At 60.5% G+C, this 23,389-nt stretch overlaps 1 protein-coding gene across 1 annotated transcript; it reads right to left on the reverse strand.

The window, feature by feature from the left end:
- Nucleotides 1-429: 429 nt before the first annotated feature.
- Nucleotides 430-22,925, reverse strand: MMP17 (matrix metallopeptidase 17). Its single transcript, XM_064272025.1, has 10 exons — nt 22,819-22,925; nt 15,102-15,234; nt 14,024-14,153; nt 12,783-13,066; nt 12,168-12,344; nt 11,071-11,161; nt 8,665-8,747; nt 8,412-8,564; nt 2,605-2,862; nt 430-1,477 (listed from the first exon to the last, which is right to left on the reverse strand). The coding sequence occupies exons 1-10, from the start codon at nt 22,903-22,905 to the stop codon at nt 1,122-1,124; spliced, it is 1,752 nt and encodes a 583-aa protein (XP_064128095.1). The 5' UTR covers nt 22,906-22,925; the 3' UTR covers nt 430-1,121.
- Between the last annotated feature and the right edge of the window lie 464 nt (nt 22,926-23,389).

Raw genomic sequence — 23,389 nt, forward strand, 5'->3', positions numbered from 1 at the left:
TCCTGTGGGTTGAACAACCTCCTTGGGGCTCAGCCGCTTAGGCTGTGACAGCGTTGGCAGGTGGCACACCAAGTGATCCCCGAGAATGGAGGTCCCAGGAACGGTGTCCAGCACGCAGCATGCACTCAGTAAATGATTGTGGGTGAGGGTAAGTGTACGGAACGTGCTGGATGCAGTGGCTTAGCCCCACCCCGACCTCCAGGCAGGAGACTTGGTTTCCCCGCTCTGGCCTCAGCTCTCCCATCTGTGAAATGGGTCTAAGAACCTCACAGGGCAGTGGATTCAAGGACACGCTGGATGGGAAGGTGCTGATGAACACAGGCCTTTCTGGAAGCCCCTGGCACCCAAAGCCCAGGGGGTCTGGGGTCAGAGCCCCTCGAGGCCCTGAAGGATACCTGCCGCTCTATCCCAGTGCACCACAGAGCTGAGTCAAGAGCCCGCACAAAGCAGGAGGTCGTGTTTGTCCGAACATGTCACAAGGGGAGATGGCTGTGGCCCAGCCAGGGGCCCATCGGTGGTCGTGGTGGTGGTGGTGGGGTTGCCCTGAGGCATGGTGGCCAGCAGCCCCCTGGGGCCAGAAGCCCCGCAACGTGGCCAGCGATGGGAGAACCAGGGGTGGCAGTGTGCATAAATGGGCGGGACGGCCACACCAGTGTGGGAGGGGGGCCACCTGCCCAGCCCCGGCTTCTTCTCAGGTGGGGGTGAGTCCGTGGAAGGCCAGTGGCAGCCGTGGTGTGATTTAATGTCCCTCAGCCTTGTTCTGTGACCCAGGGCAGACAGCTCCTCATGCATCAGCCAAGGTCCCTGTGATCCAGTCACTCCCTGCCTTAGAGGACAGCTCCCTGCCCTCCCACCTTGCATCATCCACAGGTCCGTACCCAGATCAGCCCTGATGGAGCAACGGCGCCCTCTGTGGGCCTCTTCCCAGCCCTGGGAGGCTGCAGTGGGCCTGGATCATGGGCTGGTAACTGCCCAGCCTTATCTGCACGGCTAGCTTCTGGACTGCACACGACGGGCTGCTGTCTAGGAGCTCCTGCTTCAGGTCCTGGTGGGTGGGGGCTCTGTCCCAGCTCTCTGTGTTCCAGGTGGCCCTCTCTTCCTCCTTCAGGCCAGGCCGGCTGTCATAGTGCTTGGGCCTGGGCCGCTGTCCACGGTAAGTTTGGCGGTGGAGGCAGCAGCAGCAGGAGAAGCAGCAGCATGGTGACCACCAGCGTGCCTGGGGCCCTGGGGAGCGGGGAGGCCAGGGAGGTGCAGGAGCAGACCTCGTATCCACCCTCAGAGCGGCTCTGGTCGTGCTGGCCCGGCTGGGCCTGAGCCCTGTCCTCATGGTCCGAGCCAGCACCGTCGTGGTGCCCGGCCTGCAAGTCCCCACAGACCAGCCAGTCTCGGGCCGTGGACTGCGGGTACCCAGGCGCCACCTCCAGGTCGCTGTCCAGCACCTTCCAGTAGTCCTTGCCACGGAAGAAGTAGGAGGCACCTGGGGTGGGGAGAGGAGGAAGGCTCAGCCTGGCCTGCAGCAGGAGGGATTTCAGCTAGACAGCGGAAGAAGTCAGGGAGCAGGAGGCTGCAGAGTCAGCGGGGGAGGCGGAGACGCTCATGGAGTCAGCACACGGGGGCACCGAGTGCCTCACAGCCCTGACAAGCTCAGGAGCAGCGTGCCTGCAGGCAGGGAGGGGGGCAATGGCCACTAGGCTTTCTTCCCCTGCTAGGTGCATAAGGAGGGCTGCCTACTCTGTCCCTGGGTGGTGCAAATGGTTAGCATGCTTGGCTGCTAACCGAAAGGTTGAAAGTTCAAGTCCACCTGGAGGTGCTTGAAAAGACAGGCCTGGTAAACTACTTCGAAAAGACCATAGCCTTGAGAACATGGAGCACAGTTCTGACATACATGGGGTTGCCATGAGCCAGAATCAACTCAATGGCAACTGGGTTCCTAGGTGATGCCAGTGGTTTCCACACAACTACTAAACTAAAGGTTGGCGGTTTGAACCAACCCAGTGGTGCTGTGGAAGAAAGGCCGGGCAATCTGCCTTCACTGAGATTATGGCCAAGAAAACCCTCTGGAGCACAGTTCTACTCTGACTCGTGGGGTCACCACGGGTCAGAGCTGACTCCATGGGAACTGGTCAGCTGGTTACTATTCCGTTCTAGGTGTTGGGGTGCATTACTGAAAACAACCCTGGTGACGACCAACTTCCTGCCCACAAAGCACCAGCCCCGTCGCAGGCTGGCATATCTGTGCGCTGTCGGCAGGCTGAGCATGCAGGGAAGGGGCGCTGGAGGCCGGGGACCTGCTCAGGAAGGCCTCTGCACGGTTGAGGTTTTAGAGCAGGTGACAGATGGAATGCTGGGTGTCTGAGAGGACGGCACAGCAGACGCAGAGACCCTGGGTTTGGGCATGTTTGGTGGGTCCCAGAGGCAGCTGGAGGCCAGGAGTGGGCGGGAGGAGGTGAGGGGGCACTGAGAGCCATGAGGCCCATGGGAGGGCCCACGGCACAGCAGGTGGACGGGTGTCCACTCCACAGCACTCACTCCACGCCCAGCGTGGCTCAGCCAGCCCTCTACCAGCCGTCCGGCCCCATGCTCCAGGTGAGGGTTGGCACTCACCGTCAGACCAGCGCATGGCATCGTCAAGCGGGCTCGGGACGCCCCTCCACGGGGGGCTCTGGGCAGGGTAGCCGGGATCCATGCGCCGCGTGTGGTCATCATAGCGCCAGTGCAGTTGGTCCTTAAAGAAATAAGTCTTGTCATTGTGGGCCCAGGAGAAGGCGGCATCCACGCCGCCCGGCGGAAGGCTGAAGTCGGAGATGGGCCGTGGGTATCCTTCCTCTACGTTATTGTCCTTAAACACCCAGTATCTGTCTCCTGGGGGCGAAAGAGTTTGCTTAAGAAAATGCAGGCGGACTGCTCCATCCCCACCCCGTGGGGCAGGGGCTCCAGCCCTCCCCACCCACTGCAATGGCTGCCCCCACCCTGGGCACGGAGGGGCCTGCGGCTTCCACGTGAGGCCCCAGTGAGGATGCATCATGATCACAGGCACCTCCGTAGATATTTCCCGAGCACCATGACGAGCCAGCCCCAGGGTCTGTGCAAGTGTCCTGGGGCCGCCATCCCCAAGGACCACAGCGAGGAGACTCACAGAGCAGAGATCTATTCTCTCACAATCTGGAGGCCAGAATCTGAGATCAGGGTGTCGCAGGGCCGAGCTCCCTCCGGAGGCTCTGGGGAAGGCTCCTTCCTGGCCTCTTCCAGCTTCTGGTGGATCCAGGTGATTCTCGGCTTGTGGTTGCATCACTTCCACCTACGTGTTGTCTTCACATGGCCACCCCCTCTGTGTGTCTTCTTCTGTTATCAGGACACTGTTGTATAGGATCAGGACCCATCCTTCTCTGTGACCTCACGTTAACTCAATGACATCTGCAAAGAACCTCTTTCCAAATGAGGTCACGTTCACAGGTGTCGGGAGTCAGGATGTGCACATATCCTTGTCGGAGACACAATTCACCTCACAACAGGGCCGCTCTCAGGGGGCATGGCTCCATCGTGGCAACCCCTTGACAGACGGGGATACGGAGAGCTGGGACAAGCCACCAACCCGAGAGAAGCCACCTGCTGCTGCTCTTGTCTCGTAAACTCCTGGCCCAAGGCAGCTGGGCGATCTTCACGAAGAGATGAGAAAGGCACTGTGACCCTCACACCTTTGCTCCACTCGACACAGAAGCAAGACACACGACAATCCTTCCCGAGACAAGGAGTGAGCTAACGTCCGTAAGAAGGACGGGGGTATGGGGGTTAAATAGAGGAGGCGGGCCCACAAACGTCCCAGCAGAGGTGGGGGGCAAGAACAGGACTGAAGCCAGCTGACTGCCGCCAAGGAACTGCAGCACTGGGAAGTCGCCAGGAATTGCCAGCAGAGCCTGGAGCTGACCAGGTGTGGACAGTCGTGGGAGGACGCTGCTCACAGGGTGTCCGAGTCTCATTAACGCCACAGAGGATAACTTTAAAGAACAGATATTTTCTCACAGGGCTGGAGGCTAGCAATTTGAATCAGGGTCTCTGCCACATGGATTCTTTCCTTGTCAGTAGCCCAGGCGTTTGTTGGTTCTTGGCCCCCTCACAAGGCGTCTGTGTTCCTCCTCGTGTACCCACCTCTGTGTCTACTCTGCTTTTTATAACTTAGAAAGATCAGGATCGAGACATGCCCTACACTGATATGGAGCCCTGGTGGTGCAGTAGTTAAGAGCTACAGCTGCTAACCAAAAGGTCGGCAGTTCAAATCTACCAGCCGCTCCTTGGAAACCCGATGGGGCAGTTCTACTCTGTCCTATAGAGTCGCTGTGAGTCAGAATAGACTTGACTGCAATGGGTTTGGTTTTCACACTGATATGGGTTTGCTAATGTTACAAAAACCCTATTTCCAAACAGGACCACATCTGCAGAGTCGGATTCCCACACGTATTCGGGGGACACAATGCAATCCACAGCAGGTGGTCTCAGGTATCTCCCTACAGGTGACGTAACAGCACATGGAGGGCGCTAGTTTACAGTAAAGCCCAGGAGACACCCTCATCTAAGTGACTGCCAGGCAGTGCGTGTCCCTGGGAGGACAGTGGAGACCACATCACCTCTGAGACGTCCCTGCTGAATGCGGACGTAGGGAGGCCTGACCACAAGGAAGCTCCAGACAGGCCTGCATGAAGGGTGCTGGACTGGATGCTCCAGGTGTGCCAAGGGGGCCCAGAGGAGAGGGCAGCTCCACATGAAAGGTGGTGACAACATGCTGTAACGTTCTGTGTGGTCCTGGACCCGGCTCAGTAGCACATGGCCAGGACAAGTGGCAAAGCGTGGACACGGTGTGTGGGTACGGTGACAGTAGCACGTGGCCAGGACAAGTGGCGAAGCGTGGACACGGTGTGTGGGTAAGGTGACAGCATCGTGCGGTGCTGAGCACCTGGGGTCCACCATCTCTGTGCTCAGGAGACGCACACGGTTGGGTGGGTGTTGGCAGCTTACTCTTAACTGGCTCAGAAAAAACTAGGCTGTAAGTGTACGTAGGAAATATATGCAAATGTAGGAAAATGTTAACAAGGGGTGAACCTAGATGACACGTTTTTGAAATCTTTCTGGAAGTTAGAGTTTTTTTCAAAGTGAAAGCTTAAAGAATGAGGAGGCTCTTAATGCACAGACATGAAGCAACCCCGAGATGTGGACAAACGAAAAAAGCAAGGGGGGCGGGAAGGCAAACAGAAACCTGCACGTCAGCTACCCACAGCAGCACTGCACACAGCAGCCAGACGGTGGAAACAGCCAAAATGCCCATCAACAGGTGAAACATAATGGGACACATACGTAACGGGATATCACTCAGCCATAAAGAGAAATGAGGCCTTGATGCAGCCCGCAGCATAGATAAACCTCCTAAGCACTATGCCGAACGAAGTAAGTCCATCGCAACAGGACAAATACTGTACGATCTCACATACATGGAATCAGCAAATGTACAGAAGCCAGACATTATCAGTGGCCACCAGGGGTGGCTGGGGAGGGGAAAAGGGGAGTTTTAGCTTCGGGGGCTGTGAGGTTTTCTCAGTGGTGGCGGGATGATGTGGTGAAGCGTGGACACTTGTCCTGGCCATGTGCTGCTGTCACCTTACCCACACGCCATGTCCACGCCTCACCACTTGTCCTGGCCACGTGCTGCTGTCACCTTACCCACACGCCATGTCCACGCCTCACCACTTGTCCTGGCCACGTGCTGCTGTCACCTTACCCACACGCCGTGTCCACGCCTCACCACGTGTCCTGGCCACGTGCTGCTGTCACCTTACCCACACGCCATGTCCACGCCTCACCACGTGTCCTGGCCACGTGCTGCTGTCACCTTATCCGCACGCCGTGTCCACGCCTCACCACTTGTCCTGGCCATGTGCTGCTGTCACCTTACCTGCAGCCATGTCCATGCATCACCACTTGTCCTGGCCGTGTGCTGCTGTCACCTAACCCGCACGCCGTGTCCACGCCTCACTACTTGTCCTGGCCATGTGCTACTGTCACCTTACCCGCAGGCCGTGTCCATGCGTCACCACTTGTCCTGGCCATGTGCTGCTGTCACCTTACCCGCAGGCCGTGTCCATGCGTCACCACTTGTCCTGGCCGTGTGCTGCTGTCACCTTACCTGCAGGCCATGTCCACGCTTCACCGGGCAGTTCCCACAGGTTTCAAAGGCCAAAGGCTGCACCTTTGGGAGAAACCAGGCGCCCCCAAGTGGCCACTGGAGTGGTTGCCCTGGAAGCTCACAGCTGGTTCAGGGTCGCCAAACTCAACGCCTATGAAGCTGGCAGGTCACATAAAGGAGTGGCAAGACCACAGCGAAATAAAGATGCTGTAACATTCTGTACCTCCCCAAAGAAACATGGTCTCCATTCCTGAAGCCAACTCTTCAGACGAAGGTTAGACTGGACTATAAGCAGAAAATGATACTGGTGAGGAGTGAGCTTCTTGGGTCAAATAGACACACGAGGCTGTGGGCAGCTCCTGTCTGCAGGGAAGGTGAGCGGGCAGAGGGGGACAGAAGCTGGCTGAATGGACACGGAGAATACAGGGTGGAGAACAGGAGTGTGCTGTCACATTGCAGGGAGGGCAACTAGGGTCATGTCACATCGTGTGTATGTTTTTGAACAACAAACTGACTGAAACTGTAAACTTTCACTTAAAGCACAATAAAAAAAAATTGACACACACACACAAGAAGAAACATGGTCTCCCCCGTTTCTGTGGGAACACAACCTGGAGTGGGTTGAATACTGTCCCCCACAAATTCACGTCCACCCAAAACCTTGGAATGAAACCTTATTTGTAAATAGTCTTTGCAAGTCATGAAGAGGTCATCCCGGATTAAGAGGGCCCGAATCCAATGACTGGGGCCGTGGTGGTGCAGTGGTTAAGAGCTCAGCTGCTAACCAAAAGGTTGACAGTTTGAATCCACCAGCCGCTCCTTGGAAACCCCGTTGGGCAGTTCTACTCTGTCCTATAGGGTCGCTATGAGTCGGAATTGACTTGACACCAATGGGTTTGGTTCAGGTTTAACCTAATGACTTATGAGAGACACAGACACACAGAGAGCAGGCAGCCATGTGAAGACCAAGCAGACATGTAGTGATGTGGCCACAAGCCCAGGACCACCTGGGGCCACCAGGAGCTGGAAGAGACAAGGAAGCCTCCTCCCCTAGAGCATCCAGAGGGAGTGTGGCCCTACCGACACTCTGATGTTGGGCTCCCTGCCTCTAGGGCGCAGAGAGGACACACTGCGTTGTTTTCAGCCCAGATCTGTGGTACTTGGTACAGCTGCTGTGGGACACTCCCACACCAGCCACACTCCTCTCCTGGGTCACTTCTGACAGATGAAAACAGCTCAAAGACACACATCCGTGCACACCCAACAATACAGGCAGTGGACACTGTGCTCTGTGTTGGGGGTGCAGGGCAGGGTGAAGAGAGGGGCAACTGGCTGAAATGGCCGCTCAGATACGCTGGAGAGCTGGATTCTAAAGGGAGAACTCCCATTTCCTTAATTTCCGTGTTCAAATTCACATCTAAAAGAAACCATGGTGCAGCGCCCCCACCCCGACTGACGGTCGCCTTGCCTTAGTCACTGAACCCAGAAGACAATGTCCACTGTCAAGGGGAGGCACCTAGTGGGCTGTGGGGTCCCTGAACATGATGGGCCAGCCCCTTGGCCCCACTCAGGGGTGGATGGGGTGGAGGGTCTGGGTCCAGGGCATGAGGGCAGCTTCACCTGGTGCCCACCAAACAATATGGGGGTGCCCTGGACCCTGCCACCCCAAAGGCCAGGGCCACACGTAACACAGCAGGTAGCATGTCACCATGAAAGCCTCACAACCTCCAGGCACTGCAGGACTTATGGGGTCAGTACCCCTGTGTCTCCTGCTTCCTGGCCGCTCCCCACAAACAGACAGGCTCCATCTCCCCCAGCCTTGACCCAGTCCAGCCACGGGGGAGTCAGAGGGTGGAAGAGTGCCTCCCGGGTGGGACTGGAACCAGGTCAGTGAGCTCCTTAGCTTCCATCACGCTCATGAGGACCCTGGCTCCTGACCCACGCTGGACACTTGCTGTGCCCTAGGGCCTTAGCCCTGGCTATTCCCTTGGCTCAAACGGTGCTCCCCAAGCCCCTCCTCAGAAAGCTCTCCTGGCCCACAGGACTCCCTCCACCCTTTTACTTCCCCATTGCACGAAGTGCCTCTTATGGCAACTCGGACGTGGGGTGCATCGCGCGCCCTGGGAGGGGGCAGCTTGCCTCGGCTTTGCCCACTCTGGGCTACAAGGGCAGGAAGAGGTCAAGCACAGGCCCGGGCTCTCCGCTCGGGCCCCAGCGGACGCTGGCCGGGGAGGCCCACCTTTGAAGAAGACGATCTTGTGGTCGCTGGTGCGCTCGTATACGGCGTCCACGCTGTCCAGGTGCAGCGGCAGCCCCCGCCAGAAGCGGTGCACCTGCGCCGGCCGCAGCGACACCAGGTGCCGGTCCCGGGTCAGCCGCCAGAAGTACTTGCCTGGAGGGGCGGGAGGGGGCGCAGGCCGGTGTGGTCTGGGGTCCGGGCGGGGTGGACACGCCCCCTAGCCCACCCGCTGCCGCCGCACCCTCCCCTTTACCTTTGAAGAAGAAGGCTTCCCCGCGGATTTGGGCCACCGCGTCGAAGTGCGCGCTGCACCTGTGAGGCACGTCCTTCCAGGGCCTGCGGGGTGGAGAGCAGGACTGTGTGCAGGGGGCGGGGCGGGGGGCCGGTGGGCGGGGCACCACTGCTGGGGGTGGGGCAGAGAGCCGGTGGGTGGGACATCATTGCTGGGCGGGGCAGAGAGCTGGTGGGCGGGGCAGAGAGCCGGTGGGCGGGGCAGCACTGCTGGGGGCAGAGCTCCAGTGGGCAAGGGAGCACGTGCTGGGGACCAGGCAGAGAGCCAGGTGGGCGTGGTGATGCATCCTGGGGGCGGGGTGGAGAGGCGGGTGGGCGGTGCAGTGTGGGCTGGGGGTGGGGCGGAGAAGGGGCAGGGACCGGGCAGGGCAGCTGGGGGTGGTGGCTGGGGGGGGCGGGCAGGCCCCTCCCAGTCAGACCATGGAAAAGACCAGTGTGCAGCTCTGTGACCCTCAACAGGTCTCAGGGGCCCGTGGTAGGAGCCGCACATTAAAGGCAAACAGAAAGGGGAGCCCGCTTTTTGCATTTAGGTTGACAAAGACCCAAGAGGGCGTTAGGGCACTGGCTAAAACCTGCTGGACTCCCTGGATGGTGCAAACAATTAAGCGCTGGGCTGTTAACCAAAACGCTGGAGTTTTGAGTGCACCAGAGGCACCTGGGAGAAAAATCAGCCACTGAAAACTTTGTGGAGCACAGGTCTACTCTAATACACACGGGGTCTCCATGAGTCAGGGTCATGGTAGCTAGTTTTTTTTTTTTTTTTTAATAATTTTTATTGTGCTTTAAGTGAAAGTATACAAATCAAGTTAGTCACTCACATATAAACTTACATACACCTTACTACATACTCCCATTTACTCTTGCCCTAATGACTCAGCCTGTTCCCTCCTTCCAGTCTCTCCTAGCCATTTTTTTTTTTTTTAAATCAAAATGCTAGATGTCCTCCCAACTGTAGTTCCAGAACTCGGCCCTAAAGCCACCCGCACAAACATCTGTGAGGGGCATCCTCACAGCAACATTATTTAGGATGCCAAAAGATCAGAAACGATCTAGATGCCCAGCAGTTGAGAAGTTAAAAAATACAGTACAGCCCCTTCACGCCCCAGAACATCACAGCTCTCCCACCGCCCTGCGTTTCTCCACATGCTGACACAAAAGGTTCCCAGGGCACTGTGTGCAGGATGCAAGATGCCGGGCAGGATGCGTGACTGTCCCATTGGGCTCAGTTGTGCCTTTTCTTTTACTGCATGGAAAACCTCTGAAAGGATACACAAAATGTTTGCCCCTGGGAGGAGGACTGGTGCTGTGGGTCAGTGGTGAGAAGAAGTCACGTTTCACTACACGTTTTTTGTGTCCTTTGGCTGTACCCTCGGCATGCACTGTTAGTCAGTAAATACGTGCAGTTAAGAACAAAAAAGTTGGAGCAATATTTTTTGATCTTGAAGGAAATTCATGATACACAGCTAAGCAAGAAAAGCACAGAACCAGCCATGTCACAGCCGAGAAAAACAGTAAAAAAATAAAACCATGACTCCGAGTATGTGGATGCGTGTGTTTACGTGAGCATGAAAGGCTGTTAGCACTGATTACAGGGGGCGTGTGGGGAGAGGAGGGGAAGAGAATGGGCAGGGGACAGGGTTTAAAAATAAAGCCTGTCAATCTTTTAACCCTCCTTCCACTGAGCATGGGGTCTCTGTGCCCTCCTGGAATCTGGGTGGTCTCTGCCTGCTTTTACAATGGGGTTTGGCTGAGATGATACAGGTGACTAGTGAGGCTGAGTCACAGAGGGCCAGCTGCTTCCACCTGGCCTGTCCAAGTCAGCTCTGAGTGCCCTCCTGAGTGCCATGCTCTGTGAAGCCCAAGCCTCATGAGGAGGTCTAGCGTGGGTTCTGGAGAACCGTCCCAGCTGAGCTCAGCCTTGGGGTCGACCCAGCCCAGGCACCAGACACGTGACTCAGGATGCCTGCAGTGAGAATTCCAGCCCCCAACCTCCATGTCCCTCCCCCCAAGTGAGTGCAGAGACCATATCCCCACCAAACCCTGTCCAAATTCCTAACCCACAGAACCCATAAGCTTGATAAAATGGTGCTTGTTGGTGCCACAAGGATGGGGTGTTTGTTCTGCAGCAGAAGGTGACTCAGTGAAGGGGAAGAGGGTCATACATCTGAACCCAGCCCCTCTGAGTCCCCTAGCTGTGGTGAGCAGGGGCTACTCTCCCGCCTGAGGGAGTTCAGTAAAACACACAAAGCAGCACTCAGGGCCAGCTAGCCCATGGGGCATGGTGTTCTCAGAACTGACTCCACCCCTGGACTCACAGCCACCATTGGGGGGTTGCCGCCTGGGACGGGTTGGGGTGCAGTTGACTTACGGGGCACTAGACCGGTTGTCAGGTGGGTCTGGCAGGGGAGGCGGTGAATCGGGCTCTGGGGGTCCGGTGGGGGACACAGATTCCCTCACACCTGTGGGAGACAAGGAAGGAACAGACGGAACCTTGAGACGCCTGCTGGCCACCCAAGGCCACCCAGTCCTTCTGGGAATTCCTGGGGGAGGGAGCCGACACCACTCAGCTGATAATCAAAGAGCCTCCCCCAAGTCAGGGACTGTAGATCCCGAAATCAGCAGAGCAGGCCAAGATCCCTGCCCCGCAGAGTTGAGGACTGACACACGTAATATACCAGCACAGCACCTACGACAAGGTAACACTGGGGTACCATATGACCCAGCAATGTCACTGTGTATGCCCCCAAAGGACAGAATACAGGCGTTCAAACAGAAACCAGTGTTCACTGCAGCATTATTCACGATAGACAAAAGGTGCAAACAATCCAAGTGTCCATCAACAGATGACTGGATAAACGAAACGTGGTAGGTACACACAATGGAATATTACTCAGCCATAAAGAGAAAAGAAGTCTTGATACATCCTATGGTATAGATGAACCTCAAAAACATTACACTGAGTGAAACAGATCAGTCACAAAAGGACAAGGGCTGTATACTCCCACTTACACGAGCAATCTAGAGTAGGAAGATGCAGGCTCGAAATTCATTTTTGATCTCAATATCAAATATGCCTCCTCCAGGACCCTGGACCCTGGCCAAGGGCTCCTCTGTCCGACCCACTGACATGTCCCAGCAGAGCAGAAGTTACAGCCCATTCAGGGCTCCAACCTTGCTGTTGGTCACTATCAGGTTACCCTAGGAACCCACATATCTCAGTCCTTAGTTTTTCGTTCACACCTGCAGGTTGTGATGTGCTCTGCCCCGGCCTGGCACCTCATCCAGGACCACGGTCCTGACTTTGTGTACAGGATGGGTGTGGACCCTGCCCAGGACCAGCAGTCTGTGAAGTAAGGGCTGCCCTGTGGTGCCGACATCCTAAGGCATCAGCTCTCCACCTGGGCTGGGATTTGGGCCCACCCCAGGGACTCCCCGCCTCTGCAGACGCCCAGAGGCAGAGCTCACCGTACAGCTGCCAGACGCGCACTCGGTCCTCATAGGGCAGCCCGTAGCGCAGCGGGTCGCCCACTGGGCCCTGGTAGTACGGCCGCATGATGGACTGGGCGGCACCGACGTGACTCAGCCCAATGGCATGGCCGAACTCGTGGACGGCTACTGCGAAGAGGTCCATCCCGTGGGCATCTGGGGGACGCGGGCAGTGTGAGCTGGGGCCGGGGGAGGGGCGGGGCTCGTGCGCAGAAGTGGGGTGGCCGGTGGGGGGCAAGGTGGCAGCCCCCGCGCGCTGCCCAAGAGCCCGCTCCCCGCTCAGGCAGACGCTGCGAGGTCAGCAGGGGCTTCTCAGGTTGCTGTCCCGGTTCCCCCTGCCACGCATGTCACTCAGGGTGGGCTCGATGGCCTTTCTGCACAGGGTGGACCGTGCTGACCACACGCGGGAGCGGGGCCGCGAAGTCCGCCCATGGACAGCAGACCCTCCTGCTAGGCCCCCCGTAAGCCCTCTACAGCACTGCCTGTGTGGTCTCTGAGCAGGCTGTGACTTCTCCAACCCTTCTGGGGTTGCAACGCCCCTCCCACTGTAGGGTCCCCAGGGGCTCCGCCCGTGGGCGCATAGCCCGGACGCACCCGAGGAGCGGAAGGTCCACGCCTCGTCGTCGTCGAAGTGGGCGTCCCCCGCGGCCTGGTGGTCGCCAGGGAGGAAGGCGTGGGCCACGGTGCCGCCGGGACCGTCGAAGGGGTAACCGTCGTCGTGGTCGGCCCTGGAGAAGTCGATCTGGATGTCGGCCGCACTGCCGGCCACCTCGTGGAAGTTGAGCGGCGCGATGTCGCTCCAGACCTTGAGGGCGTAGTACATGAGCGCCCGCACCGTGTCGCGACCCAGGGCCGAGTCCCGAGGGAACGTCCGCACCCTGCGGGGGACGGGGGCGCACACGTGACCATGCAGACCCGGTCCCGCCCCCGGCGAAGTGCCCTTGCTGGGACACGCTCCCCTGAGAAAGCACTCCCGCGGGGCTGCTTCCTCGTGTCCCCAGAGCAGGCGTCCGCCCCTCTGCTCCCCCTTGGCAGGATGCAGGGCTTATGTCCCAGCAAGGTCGGGGAGTCTACCCCGGACGAACGATGCTCCACAGACGTTAGGAGGCTGAGTCCAGGTGGGCCAAGGCCGCTGGGCCAACCAACCGGTATCAGCTGCAGCCTCTGCCGCCTGTCCTGTCTGCCTGCTCCAGCCTGAAGGGGCCCACGTGACGGTCAGCTCATACACTAACCCTGAGTCAGCTCTGAGCCCAGGATGGCAGAGGGCTGAATAGTGTCCCCCCAAAGCCATGTCCGCCTGGAACCTCAAGGTGGCACTTATTGGAAACAGGGTCTTTGCAGAAGTGACTAGGTGAAGCTCGGGATAGTGTCCTCCTGGGTTAAAGTGGGCTCTATCCACCAAGGCAGCCAAACACCAGCTGCTGTCAACTCCAGCTTAGGGCGACCCCACGTGTGTCAGCAGGAATTACGCTCCGTAAGGTTTTCAGTGGATGACTTTTGGGAAGTAGATTGCCAGGCCTTTCTTCTGAGGTGCCTCTGGGTGGACTTGAAACTCCACCCTTTCTGTTAGCAGAGTGCATTACCTTTTGCACCACCCAGGATTCTCCAAACCTCTAAGAACAGAGAAGGACAGGCACACAGGGAGGAGACCCTGTGAGGGCGGAAGCTCAGGAGCTGCAGGAGACAAGAAGGATCTCCCCTTCCCCAGGAGGAACCAGCCCTGCTGACACCCTGATTTGAAGTCTGGCCTCCAGACTTCAATTCCTGCTGTTCTGAGCCCTCCAGTTTGTGGAGCCCTGCCTCGGAGCCCCAGGATAACCCCCTCCCGTGCCCACCTCCAGGACAGGTTCCTCTTGTTCCACTTGGTCGGGGTGGGAGCCTGGCGCCTCTGTCGAACAGCGGCTGTGGCAGGGAGGTCGGGGAGAGAGCAGCGCGGAGTCTTCATCAGCGCCAGGGTGGCCTCGTCTGTGGGAAGGAGCAGGGGTCAGGGAGGCTCCTGTTCCAAGCCCGTCTGCTTCCTCCCTCCCACACTGATCTGGGGGACACGCCCGGCCTCCAGCCACGTGGGCCCCACTGCAGGCCGGACAGGGATACCCGCCGTCCTTGCTTCTGGAGGGTGTGTACTCGTGGACATGGACTGGGCAACATTCAAAACGGTTACTAGCCTAGGCATGGCACTGGCCAATCAGAACGGTTAGCAGCAGAGCTGTGGCCAATCAGAAGAGGACATAGCTGACCTCTGCCCAATCAGAATGGCCAACAGCAGAGATCTGGCCAATCAGACGGGTCATGGGCGAGCCCTGACCAATCAGAATAGCCACCAGCAGAGCCCTGACCCATCAGAAGTGGCCTAGCTGAGCCGGCGCATCCCCCAGGGGCACGTTGCCTCCAACGTTGCCCTTGCTTCCTGCTCCTCAGGTGACCCACACCTGTCACCTCTGTGTGTCATACACAGGTATCTGCCACTGCAGAGGCCTGGGGGAGGTGCTTCGTCAGCCAGCCCTGCAGGTATCTACAAAACCGGACCTCGGTGCCCACGGTTAGGAAGCAGGGTGTCTCGCAGAAACACCCTGACTTCTGGTACTTTCTCCCAGAAGCTGGAGGCTCTGGTGGCCCAGGGCGGGCACTCCATAGGGCGGGCCTCATGGAGGCCGCAGGCAGCGCCCTGGGAGAGGGTGTGTGTCTCCAGCGGCACAGTCTCCGGCAGGCCTCGCCCAGTAGGCACCAAGTCTGGGGCCCTGCTGCAGAGCGTGGGGTGGGGCAGGTGGTTAGGGGTGGCAATGGGGGGTCCCACATCCCCGGCTGCCCCTCCCATGCAGGTGGGAGAGGGGCAGAGCTCACGGTGGGGCGTTGGAGAAACGAGGCAGTGGGGGTCTGGTGTGGAGCCCCATCCCTGCCATCCCGAGGACTAACCCAGCACGCCAGTGGCCTCTAGGCCCCCGAACTGCTGCATGGCGGTGATGGCCTTCGACAGCTCCTCTTGGGTCTGTAGCTGCCCAGTGGTGGGGTCTGAGCGGGGCAGATAGCCAAACCTGCTCAGCCACTCCTGTGGGCAGAGAGCAGGTTGAGGGGTGGGGCGCTGGGTTGACCCCACCAGAGCAACTGGTCCTCATCCCCATCAGCCCACAAGACACCTCCTGCCTCTTCCAGAGGCACTTCCCAGGCTCCTTTGCCAGGGCGAGTTTATGCCGTGCACAACCTGAGCAGTTGCTGCTCGTGGTGGTGGTCCCACTCCGTCCTCCCTAAGGCAGCAAAGGGACTCTGAAGAAAGTGAAATTCCTTGGAAACTCTATGGGGCAGTTCTAATCCGTCCTACGGGGTCACTATGAGTTGGAATCGACTCAAGGGCACTGGGTTAAACTGAACCAGTGCTGACTCACGCCTGAGCTGACAGTGAGGGGCTGTGCTGGAACCAAGGTCCTCCGGGCTGAGAAGGCACTGGACTCACACCACGGCTGAAGGTGTCCCGCAAGCAGGCACATTTAGGGAGGGGCAGCACACATGCACACACACACAGGAGGCCTGTCTTAAGACTACAGGCTCAAGCTACAGGGCTATGGTGCCTCACGGGTACCACTGCCACCCAGAATCATGAGGCCACCACCGCCTCCAGGAAGCCTTCCAGAGTTTCTTTGGAGCATGCATGATGCTGGGTGAGGGGCACTCCCTTACTAGGGGAGGGTCCGTCTAGGTGGGTGCCCCTCACCCATGCCAGCAGCTTGGTGGGGGGGGCGGTGAGCGACAGAGCTGAGAGCCCCTGGGAGAACTGCAAGACTTGTGACCATCCCCCCACAACAAGCTGGGTGACAGCTTGGCCTTGGTGTTGGGCAGCACTTGGCCCCCAGCCCCTCCAGAGTTTCCAGGGGGGTTATGAAGAAAGAAGACCCTCCTTTGGTCCTACGGAAATCCTGCCCCGCCAGGGCCACTGTCTCCGGGACAGCCCTGGGCACTTCAAGGCTTCTGATCTGAGTAATTTCCAAGCATTTAAAGGCAGCTTTGCCCTGAGGACTCAAGTGCCCTGCCTGTGGCTTACACTGTGACAACAATGAGGGACCAACTGCTGAGCTGTGTGCTGGCCCCTCCCCTGCCCCACTGAGCTGCGTGCTGGCCCCCAGCCCCCGACCCCACTGAGCTGTGTGCTGCCCTCCCCCACTGGGCTGTGAGCTGCCCCCCATTCCACTGAGCTGCGAGCTGCACCCCCCACACTGAGCTTCAAGCCGCACCTCCACACTGAGCTGCCAGCTGTCCCCCCACCCCTCTGTCCCCCGCTGAGCCCAGGGCCAGTGGCCACGTTCATCACTTCACTTTCACCTCCCAACCTCTCCTCACACCCCTAACCCCAAAGGCGTGGCTCACCTTCCTGGCCACCTCCCGAAAACCCCCAGGGGATGTCCCAGGGCAGCCCAACAAGATGAGCCCCTGGCAGGTTTAGGGGTGCAGGCAGCGCTGGATCTCTGGGGGCTGTGCAGGTGTCTGTGAGCCTCACACCTTCCCATTCCCTGGGCCTCTGGGAGGTTCCTGTGTCCCATGGCTGAACAAACAGTTCCCAACCCCGCCAGGGGCCAGCGAGGAGTTCGTCCCAGCGGGAGGTGGCATCTCCCACTACAGGGCTCCCAACCTAGCACTTACCAGATCTCCCAGGGTTAGACATTTTGTGGCCTGATAGGTGAAGACATTTTGCAATGCCAAACCAGGCTGCTGGGCGGGCGTGTAGTTAACCAAGGGGGACGAAGGTTAACCAAACTAGGAGAGCCGCCCTCAGGGCCTGGGGTCCCTGCAGAGGGGCAGGAGCTGGGGGGGCACTGCAAACCCCCACGTCCCAGCATCTTGGAGCAAATGCAGCTGGTGGTACACCCCTGCCGGCCCTCCCTGGGTGAGCACTCCTCCCCCCACTGCCGTGGTGCCTGGGGTGGGGGTATAGCTGTAGACCCCCCCATTTCAGGTGTCCCCCCCCATCCCCACAATACCTGGAGTGCTGGGCAGATTGCATGCGGCTTGCGTGCTAGGTCTCTCATGGACCCTTCCCCACCCGGCTGCTCCCACCCACTGTCTGGTCCTGCTTCCGGTCGCCAGGCGACAGCAGTCTCCAGGGCAACGGGAGGCTGCCGTTGGGGAGGGCGGCGCAGCGGAACTGGGCGGGTGAACCTTCCAGAAGGCAACCAGGAGGGGCCAGAGACGCGGGAGGGGGAAAGAGTGGAAGGGGAGCTGCGGGGCTCCAGGGGCCCCCACAGAGCTGCCTCCCGAACACAGGTAATAAAGACCCCGAGGCCCTCAGGGAACCTGCCCAAGCACTGTGAGTGGCCATTACAGCAGACAGGGACACTGAGGCCCAGGAGGTAGATCCGCACGCATGTCCTCATCTCTGTCCCACCTCCTCCTGGCTACCCAGCACCAACATCCTCCTGGTGGTGGTATTCTCTGTAACGTTTATCACCATCTCACGTGTGTGTGTTTTTTAATCGCTTTAGCAAGGTGTAAGTTACATACCATAAAACTCAATTTGGTGACTTTTAGTAAACTTTAGAGTAGAACGACCATCAGCCCCACTGAGTTATTGGATGTCTCATGAAGCATGTTTGGAGGGATGGCAGGGGGATGCGGGGGAGGGAGAAATAGATGGAGGATGGAGGGACTGAGGGACAGATAGAGGGTAGAGAGGTGGTGGGGAATGGTGGAATGGGGGAAAGAGAAATAGAGAGATGGGGGATGGAGGGTTATAGGGAGATCAGGTGGGGGAAGGGGTGGAGGAGGGCTGGAGGAGGGAGGGACAGAGGGTTGGAAGAGGGCTGGAGGAGGGATGGAGGAAGGGGGGCTGGAGGAGGGAGGGAGAAGGGCTGGCAGGGCACTGCACTGGGATGACCTGAGAACGCTAAACCCTCACTGGGGGCCATTCTGGAAGCAGCATCTTATTTAGTCCTCCCACGACCACCCTACAGGCAGCCACTATTGTGAGACCTGTTTCACAGGTGGGCACCAAGAGGCACAGAAGAGGCTTGCCCCACCTGCCATGAGTGGGGAGCAGGATCTGAGCATGAGGAGAGGGACTCAGGGCCCCGCTGTAACTTTGGGGCCCTGAGGTCATCCCCAAGCCCGGGCTCTCTCAGCCCCCATGCCTGCAGCCCCCGTCAGGCACTGCCCAACTCGGGCGTCAGGTGGAAAAGCCACAGTCCCCGCCCGCCGTGAGGGCATCCCTGCCTGGGTTTCTGTAGCTCTGCCTGGGAGGCATGGGGAGGAGCACCTGAGCTGGCGTCCTTTACGTCCCGCGTATGACCTGACCCTGACCAGCTTCACGCTGGGGGCAGGGGGATTGAAAGCAGGTACCATGTACCCATTTCACAAAGAAACGGAGGGTCGGGGGCCGCGGCAGGGCAGTGGCAGAGCTCGGGCTCCTGTGCCCCCAGCCTTAGCATCAGGCAAAGCCTCTTTGGGCTCCCTAGGATGCTGTCCTCCACCCCCTCCACTCCCCTCCTCTCGGGGGTGCAGTGTGATGGGACAGTGTGACCTGCAGCTCCACTTACAGGTGCCACTGTGGCCATAGGGGCTGGAGACCTGCCAGGATCTGACAGTGCAGGTGTGAGCCCAGGAGGCCTGGCTGGAGTCTGAGGCTGACCGCTGGGCTGCTTGGGCTCTCTCGCCCCATCCACGTCGGGGTGCACTCTGGATCCTCACACCCCAGTGTCTTCCCCAGGGTGGATGCCCCCACACTTCTCTGACCATCCTACCAGCTGTCTGTCCAACACACCTTCACAGGGCGCCCACTGTGCCAGGCACTGGGGAGACCCCGAGTCCCTGGCCTGGTGTTGGAGAGCTGGCAGTCTCGCGGGAAGTGATAAACAAGTGGTTTGTCCCCCGAATAAACGGACGCTCAGTCATGAGGACAAGCCCCCTAATGACAATGCGGTTCACAGGAGGGGGCTCTTCCCGCACTGAGGGCTAAGTACTCACAGCACCCCTCTCAGGAAGCTACTCCAGGGCAGCAGTGACGGGGTTCCTCTGGGCTAATCCTGTGACAGCGCCCGGCATACAGCAGGCACACAGTGAGCCTTTGCTGAACTACTTAACCCCACAAGGCCGCCTCTCTTATCACCCCCATTTTAAAGAGAAGAAAACTGAGGCACAGGGAGATCAGACCAAGGGCACACAGCCATGCGTGGCAGAGCCAGGGTTGGAACCCGGGCCATCTGGCTTCAGGGACTGTGTAAGTGCTTGTTGTCACAGGCTGGGAACAGAGAGATCGGTGGTCGAGGAGGACACCCTGGGGGATGGACTTTAGGCTGAGAGCTGAAGGGTGAGAAGGAGCTGGGGAGTGAAGATCTGTGGAAGCGTTCCCAGCAGTGGGGACAGCAAGTGAAAATGGCCTGGGGCAGGAGCCGGCCTGGGCAGTTCTAGGACCAGTCGGAAGCTGGTGGGGTTGGAGGACTGGATGGGTTGGGGAAGTAGGTGGGGCCTGTCACGTGGGGCCAGTAAGGAGCTGGGACCAGATCCTAATCCAGACCTGCCAGCACCCACCCCTTTCTCCGGGGAGCAGACAGATGTGTCAGGGTGGCCCTGCATCCCCTGAGCTTGGCATACAGCAGGCATCAACTAAGGTGTCAGGTGCATCACTCTCACGTCCGCAGCACAACCTGCATCCAGAGCCCAGGGTAGCGTCGCACCAGACCTCACATCCATAGCTAACCGAGAGGCAACGACCCTGGGAAGCTCCTCGCGAAGGCACCAGAGCAGAGAGCACCTGCCAAGCCCCCACATCCACCCCGATTCTCCCCTCCCACCCCTACCTGGACTAGAACAGACAGACTGACGGCAGCACTTTCTGCCAGACACTGTTGTACTCAATGTAGAAGCATTCCCCAGTCATCACTCACAACTGCCCCACTTTTACAGATGGGTAGACTGAGGCACAGGGCTGATTGGTCACAGCACCTGGCCTGTGTTGAAACTGGCTGCACTGAAGGGAAACAGCAAGTCCTAGACCGTCCTACTGTGTGATGTGGGCAGGACTGTGGGGCCCGGGTGGGGGGGGGTCTCTGGCCTCACTCAGTGGGACGTCCACACCCCGTCACCACTCCCAGCTCCAGGGGGCCCAGGCCACTCATACTAAGGAACGGTCCTGCCCCAGCCATGTTTGTAACACGCTGGGTGCTGACAGGCACAGAGGCTGTGGCTGGGACCAGGCGTGGGGGTGACGGCCACCCTGCCACCTCTCCCCATATGCCTGGGGAGGGGGCTTACATGAGGACCTGGCTCCCACCCCACCCCTTGGCCCATCCGGGTCCCCTGGGGTGCTCTGGCTGAAGAGCCTGAGACCCCTCCTCTGCTTGTCCCCGGCACCAAGAAAGGTTGGCATCCTGACACCCAAAACGGAAACAAACACCGCCCTCCTTGCCCCCGGCAGGGAGGTGAGGACCAGGAGGTACGCCCACCCGTAGGGCAGCAAGAAGGCATAGACTGCCAGAACAAACATCGGAGCAGAAACTCGGGAGTCCTGCAAACCTACTGACACCTTATGTTCACACCGTTGCCTGGGACGGCCCCCACACACCCTGCCCGCATGCCAGCTGGCAGAATACTAGAAAGGGCCCATCTGTGCCTGTGACATCCGTGGAAGGGATGGGGAGCCGTGGGCAGAAGGAAGAGGCAATGATGCTCAGCCGTGGGGTGCTCTCCAGAGATGCCGAGTGCGCTGCGTGCTGCAGAAAATGAGGGATAGGGACACGCGGCCTGGCACGTGGCAATAGTCTCCGGGAACTGCAGAAAACTCTTAAGAGTGGGGTACGTGGGTGGAAGGAGTGGGGCAGACTCCCACTGAAGGCCCTACCATCTGGCCAGGATAGTTTGCTGTGGCTTCTACTAAAGGAAGCAGACAGCTCCGGCCCAGGACTGCAGGCAAAGCCCAGGCGGACAGGAGGCGGGCGGGCTCTTTGTCCCCACGGCCCATCCCAGGCCAGCCGGGGTCATTCCAGCGCTGTTAGGATGCCAATGCCGGGCTGGGGGTGTGGGTCCATCCACAGGACGCAGGCACAACTCTGTCTGAAGAGCTGGGTCGGCTTACAAAGCGCCCTTGTCCTCGTCGCAGCCCCAGGCCGGTCGTCCACCGGGTCGGGCGGGGGTGGCCAGAAGCCCCGCCCAGATCCGGCCTCTCGCCGGCCCCTTCCCGCCCCCACGCGCGCTCTGAGCGCTGTTCCCCCGACGGCCACGAGAGGCCCCCCTGCGCCCACAGACCAGAGAGGCCTGCCCTCCCTCCCCGCGGACGCTCCCCCTCCCTCGGGCTCAGCTGCCCAGCCCGCAGCACCTGCACCTCCACCAACCGGACGGACCCACCGCCGCCCCGTGCCCCGTGGTCCCCAGGTGCCGGCCGCGGCAAGTGCCCCCCAGGGGCAGGGAGAGCGGGTCTGACTGAGGATGGGTCGGTCGCGTCCCTCCTGGAGGGGGGGCGCGGGGCAGGAGACTTCGGAGCGGCCCTGGGCTTCACCAGGCTCGGTGGGCGAGGGCTCCACGCGCCCCCACCTCCGGCCCCTTCCCCGACCGTGTGTTGGCTCCGTCAGCCCCAGTCGGGCCCTGAGGCGGGGGTCTGGCTCTCCTGGCCCCTGAGCTGGAGAAGTCACCTCCAGGGCTTGCGCCCCAGGGGTGCAGCGACGCCCCCACTCCAAACTGGCAGGACGGCAGGGGCACGAGGTCAGGGGAGCCTGGCAGGGGAAGCCGGCCTGGGCGCGGGCACAGGGGCGCTCCCCGGGCTGAGGGGCTGCACGGACTCCGTGCCCGGAAGCAGCCTCTGTCGGACCAGTGGCCACGTCCCCGTGGGCCCCCAACTCCTCCCGCCCAGTGTTCTGGAGCCCCAATGTCCGAGCGCAGGTGGGTGCAGGGTGGAGTCGGAGCCCGGGTCGGGGTCCCTAGTTTGGAGGAGGGCTGCAGAGCAGGAACTCCCAGGGATCCATCCACCTTGTCCAGGAACTCCTCACTCTGCCTGGCCTCGCTGGCCTGGGGTGCCAACACCCACAAAGTCAGGCAACAGGAGGGGACCCCAGCCCCGGGGGCTGCACGGGAGAGGACACCCCCCCAATGGGGCTTCCATGCCGGCGGAACAGCTGAGCACTGGGTTTTGGGGGACGCTGGGGAGGGCGCGGGGTGCATCCGAGCTGGAAGGGGGCCCCCAACTGTCCCAGGACAGAGCCTGGAGGAGACAGGTAAGGGTGGCTGCCCTGGAGGGGATGGGGGGCAGGGTCAACATCGTGCCCAGTGGGGGCGGGGAGGCTGGCGCCCACACCGCGCAGCTCGGGCTCGGGGTGCACCCTGCCACTCACCCCAGCAACCGCTCCGGGCGCCGCCGCGCCGCCCCACCGCCAGGGCTCCCTTCCGCACAGGCCCGCTGGCGGGGTCTCCGGCCCGGCGCCCCCACCCCGCGGGCTCCTGCGCTGCGGGAACTCGGGGCGCACGGGGCCGGGGTGACCCCGCACTCCCTCCCCAGATTGCCCAGATTGGGGGTCGGCCCGCAGCCGGGGGCTCCGCCGTCTGCTCCTCCGCGCCCAACCTCAACGGTCCTGCCCGGAAAGTGGGTACAGCCGCGCGGGGTCCCCGAGTCCTGCCGGAGACCCCGGGTCCTGCCAGCTCCCCCCCACACCCGCGCACTCACCACTCCCAGGCTGAGGTCCTCCGCGCGGGGCGCGGGCGCAGCGCAACCCCCGCGAGCCTCCAACGCGAGCAGCAGCAGCAGCAGCATCAGCTGCGCGGGCGGTGGGGCGCGGGGCGCGGGGGGCGGCGGGCCGGGCCCCATGGCTCCGCTCCCTGCTCGGTGCTCCGCTCCGGAGGCCGCTCCCGCCGGACTGAGTCCCGCGCGCGCCGCGCTCGCCTCCAGGCGGAGGGGCGGGGCCAGGCGTATGCTAATATACGCTAATATATGCTAACACGGCGGCGGACACCGCCCCCTTCTTAAAGGGCTCGAGCCTGCGGACCGGAGCCGAAACCCGAGCGGGGCGCGAGGCGAGCTGGGGCCCGGGGCGAGGCAGAGCCGCGGGGAGCGGACCGGCTCGGCCCCGAGTGCGCACGGGCGGGCTCGGCCCCAGGCCCGGATCCTGGTCTCCGCTGGGAGACCCCGGGATTGGGAGCCTGCAGCGCGCCCGCTCGGCTCGTGGTGGAGCCCGCGCTCCGCGCAGGACACGGCGGGGGCGGGGGAGCGAGCGGAGGAGAGAGGGAGGGGTTTGGGG

The sequence above is a fragment of the Loxodonta africana genome, chromosome 19, assembly GCF_030014295.1.
Source record: "Loxodonta africana isolate mLoxAfr1 chromosome 19, mLoxAfr1.hap2, whole genome shotgun sequence".
Classification (NCBI taxonomy): domain Eukaryota; kingdom Metazoa; phylum Chordata; class Mammalia; order Proboscidea; family Elephantidae; genus Loxodonta; species Loxodonta africana.

What these genes read in the sequence shown, in the direction of transcription:
- MMP17 (XM_064272025.1), bottom strand. Translation starts at nt 22,905, where the DNA reads ATGCTGCTGCTGCTGCTGCTCGCGTTGGAGGCTCGCGGGGGTTGCGCT. An exon ending in GCGCGTCTGGCAGCTGTACG is followed by an intron (nt 11,162 to 12,167) that starts GTGAGCTCTGCC and finishes TGTCTCCCACAG; the next exon opens with GTGTGAGGGAATCTGTGTCC. An exon ending in TGCCATGCGCTGGTCTGACG is followed by an intron (nt 1,478 to 2,604) that starts GTGAGTGCCAAC and finishes TCCCCACCCCAG; the next exon opens with GTGCCTCCTACTTCTTCCGT.